At 36.8% G+C, this 14,840-nt stretch overlaps 2 protein-coding genes across 3 annotated transcripts; both read right to left on the bottom strand.

Annotated features, from left to right (window-relative positions):
* Nucleotides 1-240: 240 nt before the first annotated feature.
* On the bottom strand, nt 241-12,279 carry Exp (expansion). Of its 2 annotated transcripts, none has more exons than XM_070301243.1 (10): nt 11,891-12,279; nt 10,888-11,635; nt 3,601-3,731; nt 3,316-3,473; nt 2,817-3,048; nt 2,032-2,230; nt 1,451-1,689; nt 1,270-1,369; nt 797-1,030; nt 241-428 (listed from the first exon to the last, which is right to left on the bottom strand). In XM_070301243.1, exons 3-10 carry the CDS (start codon nt 3,709-3,711, stop codon nt 370-372), a joined length of 1,332 nt encoding a protein of 443 aa, XP_070157344.1. In that variant the 5' UTR covers nt 3,712-3,731; nt 10,888-11,635; nt 11,891-12,279; the 3' UTR covers nt 241-369. The 2 variants fall into 2 exon arrangements, with proteins under 2 accessions (XP_070157344.1, XP_070157343.1); XM_070301242.1 differs by having other exon boundaries at nt 241-441.
* A 799-nt stretch (nt 12,280-13,078) lies between these two features.
* Rps13 (ribosomal protein S13) lies at nt 13,079-14,689 on the bottom strand. The gene is made up of 3 exons (XM_070301244.1): nt 14,592-14,689; nt 13,713-13,840; nt 13,079-13,431 (listed from the first exon to the last, which is right to left on the bottom strand). The coding sequence occupies exons 1-3, from the start codon at nt 14,612-14,614 to the stop codon at nt 13,127-13,129; spliced, it is 456 nt and encodes a 151-aa protein (XP_070157345.1). The 5' UTR covers nt 14,615-14,689; the 3' UTR covers nt 13,079-13,126.
* Nucleotides 14,690-14,840: the final 151 nt, after the last annotated feature.

Consider the following 14,840-nt stretch of genomic DNA (forward strand, 5'->3'; position numbering starts at 1 on the left):
CGATAGGTTAGATAAAAATGGTAGGATTAGAGGTAAATTAGATAGACAGAGTATAGCAGTTATCGTTAAATTTTGGATGATCTCTTTTATAGTAGAATTATTTTATAAATAATGAAGATATACGAATTTATGCTTGCAGTTTTCTAATTCTAATAATTGTTCAGTTTGTTTCCTCATTCATATGCTCCTAAGTTTGACAATTTTTATTTGCAGGAGTAAAACAATAAACACTTATAGATGCTAGCATAAAAATATGAGTATTTATATGGTGTATTAACAATATACAAAGAGTTTATAAGTACAAACGCCGAGATATTTCTTATATCTAATCCCACTCTCCAATATACATAGCACGCGGTGTCGGAGGTATTACGCCTCTCGTCGGGATCGGTAACCCTCCATATATGTGGTTATACGGTGACTCGTTCCTATTATCCGAATCTGGAAGTGTAGTAACAATTATTGCCGATAAACGTAATCATAAAGCAATCTAATATATAGCGATATGTAATTAGAATAATTAGCTGTCTATATAGAGAAAAATTTTCTATTAATTTAAAAGTACAAAATATAGGAACATCTATATATTATTTTAAAATATAATATATAAAATTTTAATATATATTAATATTTTTATATACTATATCAGAAAAAGATATATTAACCCATGATAATAAAATAAAATCTCTAATTGTAATTCTAATTGTAACAGTAAAACTAAAGTTTATGAGATTAATTATTAATTTCTAGAATTTAAACATAGAACAGAAATGATTATTAATTAATTATTCCTTACCAAGTCCACTTTCAAAACTTCTAGCGTGATACATGATGGGTGGTCGATGGGCAGGTAAATGCCCGTATATCTGAGAGGATTGACTACTAGCATATGCGGCGCCCGCATAAGACGGCGCCTGCTGTGTCCTGGAGTGTCCTCGAGGAGGCAGTGGACCCATCTTACTATGACCGTTCCTCGCCATTTTAACAAAATTGGGCACACGCGCTCGTAAGCCGCAATAATATGGGTCGTCTGAAACATATAATAAATAATCGCAATTTATTGTATATGAAACTTAATAAACTAAATGCATACAAGAGATCAGATTCATGATATAATCAGTCTTTTTTTGTAAATAGAATATATAAAAATATAAATATTTCTTTCTAGGAAAAAAAATTTAAATTTTTTACATATAAACTTGAAATATAATTTTTAACATAACTATCTATCAAATCTTTTGTAAACATGTACAAAACATTATTCCTCACCATATTTTTTCCTGTCGTCGTGTTTACTTCGCTTTTCCTCGTTCATTATAGGATGCTTTATCGCTCTGCTATAGTCATCTTCTATATCGTCATAATCAGGCTGAAACAATAATCATAAAAATGATATAACATCATAATAATTTTAACATTTTCCTAAAATTTATTTATTTCTAATATTTACCTTTGGGATACCGTGGCCGTAGAGATTTTCCCGAGGAGGCAATTTCGGCGGTCTCTCTGCGCGTCGATGATGATAACTCGTCGATTGCATATAGATTTGCTCTCGCGAGTCTCTGTCCGCCGGTATTAATTCGCTAGGACCTATAGACGACGACACGCCGGCCACGCTATAGGGATCTTCGTCAGGGATTGGTATTCTAGGTCTATTCTTTATATCTACCGGCCTTTGTAGTGCTAAAACTAAAACATAAAGTAATAATGTATATTACGAATATCCATATTTAGCTCTCCTTTTTCTTGCTCTTTTCCAGAACTGCAATTACACAATATCAATAATCATATATTGAGAATTAAAACAGAGAAAACGTTAACACTCCGATTAACACATCTGCTTTAAAATAAAATTTTTAAATATTACTTGAAAAATTGAAGAACTATGATAATTATTTTTTAATTAATTTTAATTTACGCGGGATTATAATATAGGACTCGATTACAAAAATATCGAATATTATTCGTGAATACTCTGTATTTACAAAAATTATATATAGTGTTTAATGTACATCATATACGCTTTCTCACCTGGTGGTAGTTTTGATTTGAGCATGTCCAGTCCGACTACATTGACAATGAGTACCCATACGGGACATTGAAGTAAGTCGGCTTCCGTTCTTACGAATATGATAGCGCTCAGACATTGCATCTCCAATCGCCGTCTGTCCGGATAAGCCCTTAGTGTTTCTCGCGACAGATTCGTTTGGAATTTATTCATGTCGAACAACTGGAACAAGAAACGACAATGTCCAACGCGTCATATAGTGTTCCGCGATATTAAGGGGAAAGTGCAGTTGCGTCACCTTATGGCATCAATACTTTTCGAGAGAAAAAGACATGAAAGCATATTATCGATAAAGAAAAACGCGAAATAAACGAACGCGAATAGGTATTTTTAATCTATATAAGGAAGAATGACTGTTTGCTTTGGATCGTGTTAAATGGCGGAACTTCTCGCTCTCCTTTCGTACCGAGTGTGGTATATGATTTCCTGACGATAAAGAGATTTAAACGCCTCTTATTATACGGTTCGGTTGCTCGAAGTTTGCAATTTTAATTAGAAAGGCGATGGTTTCTCTATCAACGTGTATTCTCATAAATATCGTGATAAAACCAACATGAGAACGTGAGGAAAACGCGATGCTTGTTATTTAATTTATTTTTTTTTAATTGAGAGGAATAAGTAGATAGTTAAAACCCCATCTCGCGAGTGATTGACCTATTTCGATTTAACTTTCGCTAAATAAATACTTCACGAAGGAAATCCAACACACACGGATGTTCAAAAATCGTGAAATTCATTAATCTCTCACCTTTCCGGGTTTTTCGTGTTCGAGCGCGCCTTGCGAATTACGTATAATTTCCGGACCAATTGCGTTGTCCTCTTGATTCGTCGATTTGACGTACACGTTATTCTTACATAATCTTTTGATAAGTATATTGCCTTGCTTGTCCATTTTTATTTTAACTCCTTGATTTATGTGACGTTTGGCCTCCTCCGTTTTCGGATCCCGCATGGGATTGTCAAATCCACAAAGTCCTATCCTATAAATTAATATGTCAGAATTATAATCCGTATAATTTCAAGTATGATTTTTGTGTATACCTCGTGATGTTGCTTTATCTTTATGCAAAATTTAATAGTAGAAAGTATTTACATCAACTATTCATGAACTCCTCGAATTCCATAATTTGATATAGGCCAATAAAATTTCTGACTTTCGAGAAACGATTTCAAATGCATATTTATTTTACAAAATTCATATAAAATATAAAATAAATAATTTCGTATTTTAAATTTGCATTACATACCTGAATCCATCAAATCCGTCATTCGAGCCATTTATCGTGAGAACAGGTGCTCTGGCATACGCTTTCGCAACCCGTCTGCTTCTTTCGAAGACGATGACTTTCGCCCAAATTTCGTCATCTATTTGATTCCATTTATCTAAGACTTCTTGTATATGATCCTACAAATATAAAAAATCATTTAACATATCGACAAATCATTAATATGCAAATCACGTTGCTAAACATGATTTTATTTATTTTTACATAAAAATTTATAGATTTATTATGTATTAATTGAGAATTTACCTTATACAATTTATCCAGGTTATACCATATATCCTCCTCATCTTGTTCCTCATATTGCGATTCTACGAGATTATCTCGCGAGCGCGAAAGTATCTTCCGCCTCGATACCATTTTGTGACCTGGTATTCAATCTGAAAGCAGGTACAAAGAGAAAACAATCTTTATCATAATTTCTTCAAAACATTTACATCGAAAAAATTTGTGTTCTAATTTATCAAGAATTTCAAAAGAAAACTTCTCAACAGATGGATGAAAAATGAAAATCGTCGTATATAATTATATATCGAAGTCATTGTTACTTTTGAATGCACACAAATAAATCACTTGCTTTTATTCACAGAAATATTATTATCAATCGGATCTTGTTTTTTTTTATCATATCATTAATTAACACGCGTTTAAAAAATGAAAGATTGGTGAGGAATTTTGATACTTGAAGAAAAGAAAGAAGGATCATTATTATTCGACAAGTATAGTACTTCTTTCTCTCGTTATTCGTGACATCGTGTCTCTCATAATTTTCTTATTTTTCTCGCAAACAAACGGGATAGGCTTTATGCGAAAGCGTGACTATATCTGCATAACGAATGTCGCGGTGCATTCCACAGGATAGACGTTTAACGCGATGCAAGATAGCGGCGTAAACCAAAAAGGACTCGATGTCCTGAGCGAGCTTAAGCGCTTGAAAATTCAATATGGGATATCAGGCTATTTTGCTATTCTACCAACTCATTCTCGCCGCAGATAGCGCAAGGCGCTCTTCGAGTGGCAAGGGTGAAAAAAAATTGCCGGCGCGATTTACGGCACACATTTGCGCGGCTTGCTCATAACGTAATCCGCAGCACGCACATGGTGGGCGGAAACTTAAATCCGGCTTCGCGACGTGATGTCATTTCAACTGATCTTCGCAGAATCTCAAAGTACACACGCTATTTCACTATTTTCTCCAGCATTCATCCTTCCGTAACGGACCTGCATATATTTTACCGCAGTATTTACAATATATTTCGAAAGGAGGAAGATAATATTCTCAAGTAACGCACGCACGCACATATACATAATACACACGGTGCATCTTTCTTATACATTCTTATAAAAAATACACATCATCATATATCATTTATCCTTCATTTGAATATATCCTGTATTTGAGAATATATGTAAAACATATTAAATATATAAGAGTTGTTGTGTATTTTTTTTCTATTTGTAATAAAAATCGAAAAAATTAAGCTTTCATGCTGGTCTCGCTACATAAGCAATGTCTACAGGCAGTGTCAAAAATTGTTCGTTTTTTTTTACCCTTGATTGACAGTTGCTCACATTAAAAGAATTCTCATTAATATCGATTTTTGATTTTGTAAGACATTGCAAAATCGACGGTTTTGACATCAGTGATTCTTGATTTCAAGCAATTAAGAGAATGTGTCCGATTTACGAGATACCATGTACGTTTTCTTCGTCCTAATTAATATCGGAAATTATATCGCCGTAGGCCTTTTCCTCGGAAAAATCGGGAAACGAGCTTGCCACTCCCTCGAATAAAGAAAACAAATTTATGCGAGAGCGGACAAAACAGATTTAATGGAACGATAGCGCAGGTGGCGTAGTACGCTTGATTTACCATGAGCTTCGTGAAAGTGTTGTTATTAAACGCATCGGTATCGGCTGGCATCCGAATTAGCTTTCACGCGACTACTCTTTCGCGCAAGATGTCTTATTTAAAGCTGTATATGTATATCGATAAGGAAAAAATAAACGGTAATATTCTCGAAAGAGATTTGTCAGTATCACACGCGATTCAGTTCTCCACGTTGTCATGCAAGATATATATATATATATATATATATATATATATATATATATATATATATATATATATATATACAATCTATATATTCTGTACTATATTTTTATTGCGTATTAAAGCCTAAACTAAATCGAAGAGCTCATTCACAAATGCATATTTGGAAAGAAAAAATATTTTTTATAAAGACTTTATATACATTGTTTCTAGCAGAGCTTGGTAACTTTCTCTAATAAAATGTCCAGTATTTAAAGATAACAACTTGAAATGCTTTGAAAATGAGCTCTTCGATTCTAATTTATTCTGCTTAAATTTCCGTTTGCTTTCTTCACAATAAATGATAATAATAAAGAGTAACTTAACTATACCTCGCATACACATCTAGATACCGCGGATTATTTCTGACATATTCCCGCCGATGAAACGTGTACGATTGAGACTTGTCTCGCACTGCCTGGACGTTATTCCACGATGTAAATCAATACCGTGTGTACCGCTATTTAATCGTTACTTCGAAGCATTCAACGCGTACCGAAACAGAGCCTCGTATGGTTCGAGGTGCGTCCGCGGGTACCGTAATATCGTTTAAGTAGTTGCGGCACGCATCGATGTCTCCGTGTTAAATCCCCGAAAGCGCCATCGCCGTCGTGATGTCGCGAGATCGAATTCCGATCACCTGGCTCACAAACCTGTGGAATTTCACGATACCAAGGCGACGATCGGTCGATGTCTCATCGGGAAAGGACGTATGATAAAAAAGTAGCGGAAGAAAAAAAATATCAACGCGAACACTCAACCCGCAAGGAAATAAAAAGTAGCGAATGTCGCTGGAGAAGAAAAGTGTTAGTCGAAAAGTTAACTAGTTGTTTAAATTACATTAATAAGAACTCTAATTGCTCTCTAATGATTCTGATTTTAAGAATCACATTAATTGATTCGCCTTTGCTAATAAGCTAGTCCTGCTAGTCGAGACAAGAGTTTTAACAATAATGTAAAAATTAAAAAGATATATTTTCCAAATACTGACGCTATCTAGCAAGACTTTTAACAAATACATATAAAATGTCTATATCAAAATTTATCTCCTTAAAATTATACAAATTATTTCCATAATGTTTTCTCACGACTTCAAATTTAGAGAAAGTTATTCAGATTGTCCATCTCATACTGTATTCTAAACGAATGGATTTTTATTATCGGTCACTCGGATAATCATTCTCCGCGAGAGAGTACCAGAATTCTAGAAGGTAGATGTTTCTTGCAGCAATATCGAAGATAAGAAGAAATAATTGGCGTAATGATGCAACATTTATGTAACAACCGAACGTTCTTAGCGGCGACGGTGACGGCGAAACTCCCACTGTCATTTACAAAAGAGAGCAAGATGCTCTTCCTTACATACTCGGAGAAAGAATTGAAGATGTATTCCCGGAGAGAGAATAGAACTCACGAAATCTCTGACTCATGAGTAGCGCTTTTCTATTCTCCTTTGACGATGATTTCGCAACGTTCTCCACGTAGTAGGTGCCTCATGACGCTTGTCCATTATCTCACCGCGGAGCACAGAGTTTCGTCCGAGCTCGCCATCTGTTTCGCGCTTATACACACATGTACACATATGTCTCCTTAGGAAGAGATTTCATAATGAGATTTTATTCGATCGCCTATACTGATGAAAAGAAAAAAAAAAGGGACCTTCCCGAGATCGGGTCTGCAGGTCACACTGTGTCGCGATAACTGCTATGCGGCGCAAGCGAAAGAAACGTCACACGACCGATTCTTGCCCGTGGCGAACGAACGCCCGGCCGCCACCAGAATTTCCCTGAAACTGCTTTCACTTCTTCGAAGAATGCGAAGGCTGTTGTATACGACCAGCGACGGCGTCTAGCATGGCCTGGCTGGAGTATACACCGAGAAAGACCCCCACCTTTTATACGAGAGATCCACGGTGTAACTCACTCTCTTCGGTCTGGTGTTTGTAGTCGCGAATACATACCATACAGACACACATAACATTCGCACGCTCTTTCTCTCCTTTTTGCCTCTCTCCTCTTTTCTCGATGAATATTTTACTATGTCTCTCTCTCTCTCTCTCTCTCATTCTCTTTTGTCTCTTCGCGATTCTCTTTACTTTTCAACTTCTGTCTTCACATGCCTCTCTGTCTTTGTTGCAGATGATATCATGAATATGTCTTCTTTTAAGAGATTTTTTACTTCTATCAATTTTATCGATTCTGTTGTTTCTTTTCAGTTTCCTTAATTTTTTAACTGCAATCTTCAAGCATCTCTTCATCTTTGTTGCGGATTTATTCTCTTTATAAATTTCCATATCTTTGATTTTTATTATGATTTCTTTCATTTTTCAGTGCTATCATAAATATATCTCTTATCTTTATTAAGCTTCTTATCTTCTACTATTTTATCAAGTATATATTGTACATTTCTTTTTCATTTCTCTATTCGCTTTCTCATTTGTAACTTTAGTCTTTACGTATCTATTCATTTTCTGTCACCCATAGACGACACGCTTTCTCTGCCCCCGCTATTTAACATCTAGTTAAAGGCTAGTTTCCTTAATCGTTTCTTTCGTGCTTTGCCAAACATGTCATCTTTTCTATAATCACTTCTTCAATTCCAAGCAAAAAGAAATGAAGTCTTTGTCACTAATGCACCTATCCACCCTGTTATTTTCTTCGATAAGTCCTGTTCACATTTCTTCTTACACCCGCCCGTCCGCCTCTTCTTCTATCTTTCATTCGCCATTCTACCACGCACTACCTACTCGTTCACACATTCGCTCATTCTCTCTCTCTCGCTCATGCCCGTATCGTTTTCGCGCTCCTTTCTCTTTCTCTCTCCCTCCTTACTCTTTCGCAGTCTCAGTCAACTCGCCAAGTGACTTCGATGAGTGCAACAGCGAGATTTCAAGCAGTGGAAGGGAACTGGTTATACTCGGCCGCGCGGCGCAACGGTCAAGCATTTACGCACACACCCTTTGCGGAGATAACCCCGTGGCGGGGCCATCGTGAAATACTCTCTTATGCATTTAAAACACAACAAAACTACAATTAAGCGAAAGCGAGAATTAAGCGAGAATGCGAGGACGATAAATCGCAATTATTAGAATCCGCATGCCGCGATGCTAAAACGTGACGATTATTCCTCTTTACGATTATCGCGCGCCATAAATCTGCGAAACTTTCGTCGATAGGATCCGCCGATATCGTCGTTTAATTTGCGTAGCAATAAACTTATCGAAATTGCCGATCAAGGAGATTCGTTTCTTCTTTTCGTCGTCGTACAGTGAAAAGCAGCGTCCGACCATCCGTGACTATACTTTCTTGCGAGACTCCTGCGGGGAAAACCCATGAACCATTCATTCGTATAATGAGATTCTCTTGGTGTTTTAATAGTCCGTTGATGAACGATGACACGAACAGTTTCTAATATTCGGCATGGTCGGCCATGAATTTCTCAAATCCTCGATGTTTCGATTATCAGTACTCCATACGAAACATAAACATATAATCCTTTCGTCCAATCTTCTTTCTAATATGTATCTACAAATAGCATAGGAAATATATCTGAGCATCTCTAATAATATTATATAGAAAGAAGACAAATTCTCTGTCTTAATATAGATTCGATTAAATTAAAATTATGATTTAACATTTTTGACTGGAAATATATTTTTATACGCGAGTTGGAACTTTTGAGGATCATAACGTCATTAATCGGAGCGGTTCGGTGCTTTCAGTCGCAAATCCAACCCTTCATTATTGACGCCAACAAATGTGAATTGGACGAATCAATAAAAACGAGCGGTTGCTCCAAACGTGCGTTCACCGCCTTGTTTCCTTGGCCTATATAGCCGGGGCCGAACGAGAAAAGAAATTGTAGACATGGTCCGTGGTGCCGCCAACAGGGTAAACATCCAGCGACCGAGGGATACGTCGAGCGTGAAGGCGGGTTCTAGCGCGTTTAGAGCTGGTGTGTTTCTTGGCGTTCGATAGAAAGCAAGGAATCCGTTGTGCCGCGGAAGCGAGCGAGCGCAGCTTGCGCGAAAGTCAATCTCGCAATCATCGACGTGGCGCGACGCGAAACTCGAAACCGGTATAGAGTCGACGAGATTAATTTCGGTGGGTTATATGTGTACTTTCGATCTACTTTTAATTTCTGCGTGGGGTATAACTGCGCGAAAAAAAAAATAAAAATTTGAAGCTAATTTTTTCGCGTTTTGCTCATTTGCGGGGAAACACGAGATATGATTATTGGTCCATCCAAATGCGTGATCTCAGCAAAATTATACCGGTTTCCTTCCCTGCCGATACCCGTTTTCGCGATCCCGCTCGCTGCGGGATTCCCCCAGGACCGGATCTTTCGCCTCTCAAAAACATTAAAACATATATTTAATTGTTTCTGCTTTTCATTTCTATAAGGACGAAATTAGGTATTAAGACATTAATTACAGTCGTTAATTTTAGCTAATGTTTACGGACCTACATTCTACAAACTATTAGATCTAGAATATTAAGCAACTTTATGTCTCGTAATGTGTGTATTAGAATTTAGGACCAATAACGCTCGTCGCCCAGGGCTCTCTCTCGAGCGTCGTCTCATGCAGCACGATTACCGAAAGAGAAAAGGCGAGCACAAGAACGCGGTGAGGGGGAAAATGTTACGACATCGCATCGCGGTCGCGGCCCGCGAAACGCTACGCTCTCGCACGAAAACGATACCAACGGCAGAAATTTCGCGGCTCACGCTCGCGAAAAGTCAGCGAGGCCGCTTTCCCGACCGACAAGCTCGGAGCTCGTAACGAATTGCGAGAGAGAGACAGAGATCTCCGGTATTTTCGCAAACATAGCATTAAGTCAAATCTTCGTACATGTAAGAAAAAGAAAAAAAAAATGCAATCCATTGTTGCAGTCTGCGAGCGTGCGAGCAGCTGTGATTGATACAAGCCGAAGAAGACCCTATTTGCGACTGGTTCGTAGATGACTTCGCCAACAGTATCAGCGTTCAAGCAGTGCACGAACAAAACTCACTTTCACGTCGCTTGCTCGTTCGCCTCCTAATCGTTCTCCTTCTTCGCGTCTTTTAGCAAGAATGTATTGCACATAAGTAAATGTCGCGCTCGCTTGCAGTGAGTTCGATGATGTCCACTGTCGTCGAAGTTTTATCCACATTTCATTGTGCGATATATATTATTTATACATATATATATTTTTACTTTATATATATATATATATATATATATAATCTTATATCTCCAATATCTGCTAAATATATTTCTATATTTATTATATGTTTTATATCTACGCCAAAATCGCGATCACATTCCGCTGGGGGGATACCACCCCCGCGCTGCAGCGAGGTCGCCGCGTCCCCGTCAGAACTCCCTTTCTCTATGTTGTCAATCCCCATATGTTGCGCACGTTTCTCGAATAGCGCGCGATTCCGTGGATTCTTCTACGTACCTCTAGAGTGACAGCACCTGGTGAACACGGCACGGAACCGCGATTGTCTCTTCTTTCGTTGCTTTCAATATGGTTCACAAATAAACTCGAGATAGGCACTCGCGTTGCTCGTCACTGCGCTCTCTCCTATCCATAATCGGCGAAAGTCGCGTTGACGCGGCCGTGTGTGGCAATCCGTCGTCCGAAATACTCGACGACACTCGGCGGACACTATCATCGGCAATGGCAAACGACAGCTCCGGATGATCCTTGCGGCGATGGCGGCTACGCGCACCCGCTGATTTTTCGCACGATCGCAATTAAACGCGATGCGCGCCTTTATTCGGCCATATCCGAGAACCTTCTTTTCACGCGACGTATCGCCGTTCACTGCTCCGCCGCCACCGTGGTGGACCGCCGCAGCAGACCTCGCACCGCCGCGAGTGAGAGTCAGGCAGGACGTTCACCATCTCCGTGAACTGTGCGCGCATGCGCGCGTGCCACCCCCTGCTGTCTACCTTCACTGCTGATGACGTCAAAAATAGGACAAGGAGCTGGTGGCCTTTGCTATAAGGCGCGGCGCGAAGAAGGGCAGAGGAGGAGGGGCCACTGAACTGTCCCTCGATGTCTTCTGTCCGGACCTCGCCTCTCCTTATCTCTGTCTTCGTCTTTTTCCCGCCGCCTCCATCCTTAGCAAACTCCCGGCAGGGCCGGAGGCGACAAGCGGTTTAGCGATGAGGAAGGGAATGGATATGCGTGGAGAGTAAAGCTGCAAGAAAACAATATATATAAGTGTTTGAAATACATAAATAATTAAAACTTATACAGGCGCGAAAAGTTAACAAAGAGCAATGTTCGAGAAACGCTTAATTCATAAATATATATCTAAAAATTATAGCAAAATAATCTTAATAAACAAGTAAAAATAAAAAAAAACAATAATTATATAATTATAATAAACTTTTATCTAAAAAAATCTTTGAAAATTTTTGTAAAAATTATATTTTAATGATAAACCAATTACATTACGCATTTTATGTATATGACATGGACAGCGGATTTATATTCCACGAAGGGTCCCAATATTGGTTCCTGCGGGCACACTATCACTTCTTCGCCATGCCCACTTCTCTCTGTTTCTCTATTTTCGACCATGCTGCGAATTTGTGGTACTACATGAGGGTGCATACGATGACAACTAATAAATTTAATTCTTACTCGAAGCTGGACTCGCGAAAAATGTAAGATCATCAAGACGAATCTGAGGAATCACTCTCGCTCTCTTTGTCCAGCAGCTCAGGAATGCGGGAATATATGTCCGTGTCCATTTCATCAATTAAAAAATGCATCTACTTTTATCGTTTCGATAAAAATAGATCCGATGATAGCCGCATCAAATAAATATTAATTCGAGACTGTCGCTGTTGTAAGCTTTAAAAATCAATAAATTAAGATAAAAGAATTCGAAATTTGTTTGTGTATATATGTAGCATAATTAAGAAGAGAATTAATTTGCTTTATCCTTCGCGCGCGAGAAAGTATTAAAATAAATGCATATATATTGTATATAAATTAACTTAAATATAAAACCAAGCTCTGATTTTGAACTTTAAGAAATATATATATATATATATAAGATAATATAAAAAAAATCTTAATTTTTTTTAGTTCGTCTATTTTTAGCAAGGTGATCACATTGTAATCGATCTTGTTAATAAAATATATATTCCATTTCGTTATAATTTATCTTCTCTTATTTGGTACAAAAATCGATAGCGCGAAAAATACCATATATTGTCTTTTTTAAATATGAAATACTCAAGAATTTCTTCGCAATGTTGCTTTAATAATATAGATAAAATTTTGACATTTTTTTCTCTCATTGTTAGAAAAATATGCATTAAAATATATTAATTAAACATTTATCATTATATGCGCTATTTTCAATTGACAAAGAAATTCATGATTGTCATGATTTAATACAAATATATTTTTTATACAACTCCTGCTTAATTATAAAGCAGACATTGTAAAAAATAAATTGGCAATTTGTTAAAATTTGACGCCTTATATAATCGACCATACTTCTAAAGCAATCGGAATTTTTTTTTTGTAATTTAATTAATACTGTATCAACTTTATTTTATATTTCTTGTGTCATAATCTTATATATAAATATAATATTAACACTTACGAATTATAGGAAAGCAGGTCAGTGTTTCCAAAGATTTATTTAAGCATATAGTAAATACAATAAAGATTAGGCTACGAGAGCACTGGCCGTCGAACTTTCATATTTCCAATTCGGCGGCAAAGATCCTTTTGCTTTGTAGTAACGTGCTAGCCTGTGAATTCTCGATTCGACGAGAATCAAACGGAATTTACTGTCCTTATCTTTACGATTACGCTCCAAGTGTTTACGAACAGCGACTGCCTTTTTGATCAGATAATATAAATCTTCCGGCAGATCTGGGGCCAAGCCAATGCTTTTCACAATGCGCAGGATCTTGTTTCCTGTACGGAAGCGTACTTGGGCCACACCATGCGAGTCACGAAGTATAACACCTATAAACATGCAACACAAATTATTTTTATTTTAATGATTTAATTTCATAATAATTTCATTTCAATAATATATAAGTGTCTAATAGCACCTATCATGAAATGACAAATTATCATATTCAGATCAAACACCACTAAATTACAATATATTCTTGCAAACTCGTCTTTCTAAAGAGATCCAATTCAAGATCCCTTAAACAGTTTGCTTTCACATGTATTAATCTCGTAAAATTAATAAGATACATATATATTATTAAATAATATAAATATATTATTAATATTACCAATTTGAGACGGCGTGTGCCCTTTCTTTGCTAGTTTATAAATAAGTTCCTTGCAGTCTTCTGGTGTCAATTTCAACCAAGTTGGCACACTTCGGCGATAAGGAAGCGCAGACTGGGATATACCCTTTCTAAAAAAAAAAAAGAAAAAAAGAAATGATAAATGCATTAGCTTTAATTTAATTTAGCACATATTTTTAACATAGTTATGTTATAATAGTATTTTTTTTATAGATATCTGTAATATTAATATAAAAATATTAGAAATGAGATTTCTCTCATAAGTCTGTTTTAGAAAAATGAACAAAGAGATAGAGAATGTTTATCACATTTTCCTTCTTTCTCTCTCTCTCTCCCTCATGACATTTATAAAATATAGTTTATACACAAATATGTGTATGTGTGTGTGTGTGTATGTATACAACATAATGCATGATCAATTTAATTTAATCTAAAATCAATATGTGTGTACTTATTTAATAAAGAAAATGCAATTTTTCAAGTCTTATGCTGTCGAATAAATTGATGCCATAATACAGTATTTATACATATACAATACATATATTGAAACTGTATTACATACATACACACGTATGAAAGCTTACGTACTCTAAAAACTGGTATACTTAGTTTAAACGAGCTACATTGCCTCGAAAAATTGAAATTACTAAAATGTTCGATGATTATATATAACTGATAAATCGAAGAATAAAGATTTACTTAAGCGCAAAAGATGAAAGATGAAGTTACAAACACATGGTCGCGAAAACGTGTACCTCGTTTCGGCGCGATGGTGCCGTCAAAATTTTCGTATCGCAACAAAATTCGAAAGAACAATGTCGCGAATAAACAATTTTAGCGACGAAATAAACATATCGTTACCCATGTGAGTGCATACGACCCATCTTGACTGATTTTCTCAAACAGCAACGACGTCCGCAAGAATAGAAAACGAAAAGGAGTCGGCAAGAGACAGTAACGCCCTCCGCGACTAAAGGCTAATCCATATACGATGTATTTATATAGTTGGCATAGTCATATACGCGAAATATACGCGAGGATATCAACCAATCACAGTCCCTAAAATAACGACGTCAGATATCCAATAGTGGACGTTGCTTCATAGAGAAA

This window comes from Polyergus mexicanus, unplaced genomic scaffold (assembly GCF_030449975.1).
Source record: "Polyergus mexicanus isolate NDT 795.1 unplaced genomic scaffold, iyPolMexi1.0 SCAF_9, whole genome shotgun sequence".
NCBI classification, from domain to species: Eukaryota; Metazoa; Arthropoda; class Insecta; order Hymenoptera; family Formicidae; genus Polyergus; species Polyergus mexicanus.

Bases quoted from the DNA above. Each gene is read 5' to 3' on its own strand.
- Exp (XM_070301242.1), bottom strand. From the start codon at position 3,711: ATGGTATCGAGGCGGAAGATACTTTCGCGCTCGCGAGATAATCTCGTA. The intron at 3,474-3,600 runs GTAAATTCTCAA...TTATATTTGTAG, and splicing joins ACCTGGATAAATTGTATAAG to GATCATATACAAGAAGTCTT. The intron at 442-796 runs GTAAGGAATAAT...CTACACTTCCAG, and splicing joins AAGTTTTGAAAGTGGACTTG to ATTCGGATAATAGGAACGAG.
- Rps13 (XM_070301244.1), bottom strand. From the start codon at position 14,614: ATGGGTCGTATGCACTCACATGG. The intron at 13,841-14,591 runs GTAACGATATGT...TTTTTTTTTTAG, and splicing joins GGTCGTATGCACTCACATGG to AAAGGGTATATCCCAGTCTG. The intron at 13,432-13,712 runs GTAATATTAATA...GCATGTTTATAG, and splicing joins GCACACGCCGTCTCAAATTG to GTGTTATACTTCGTGACTCG.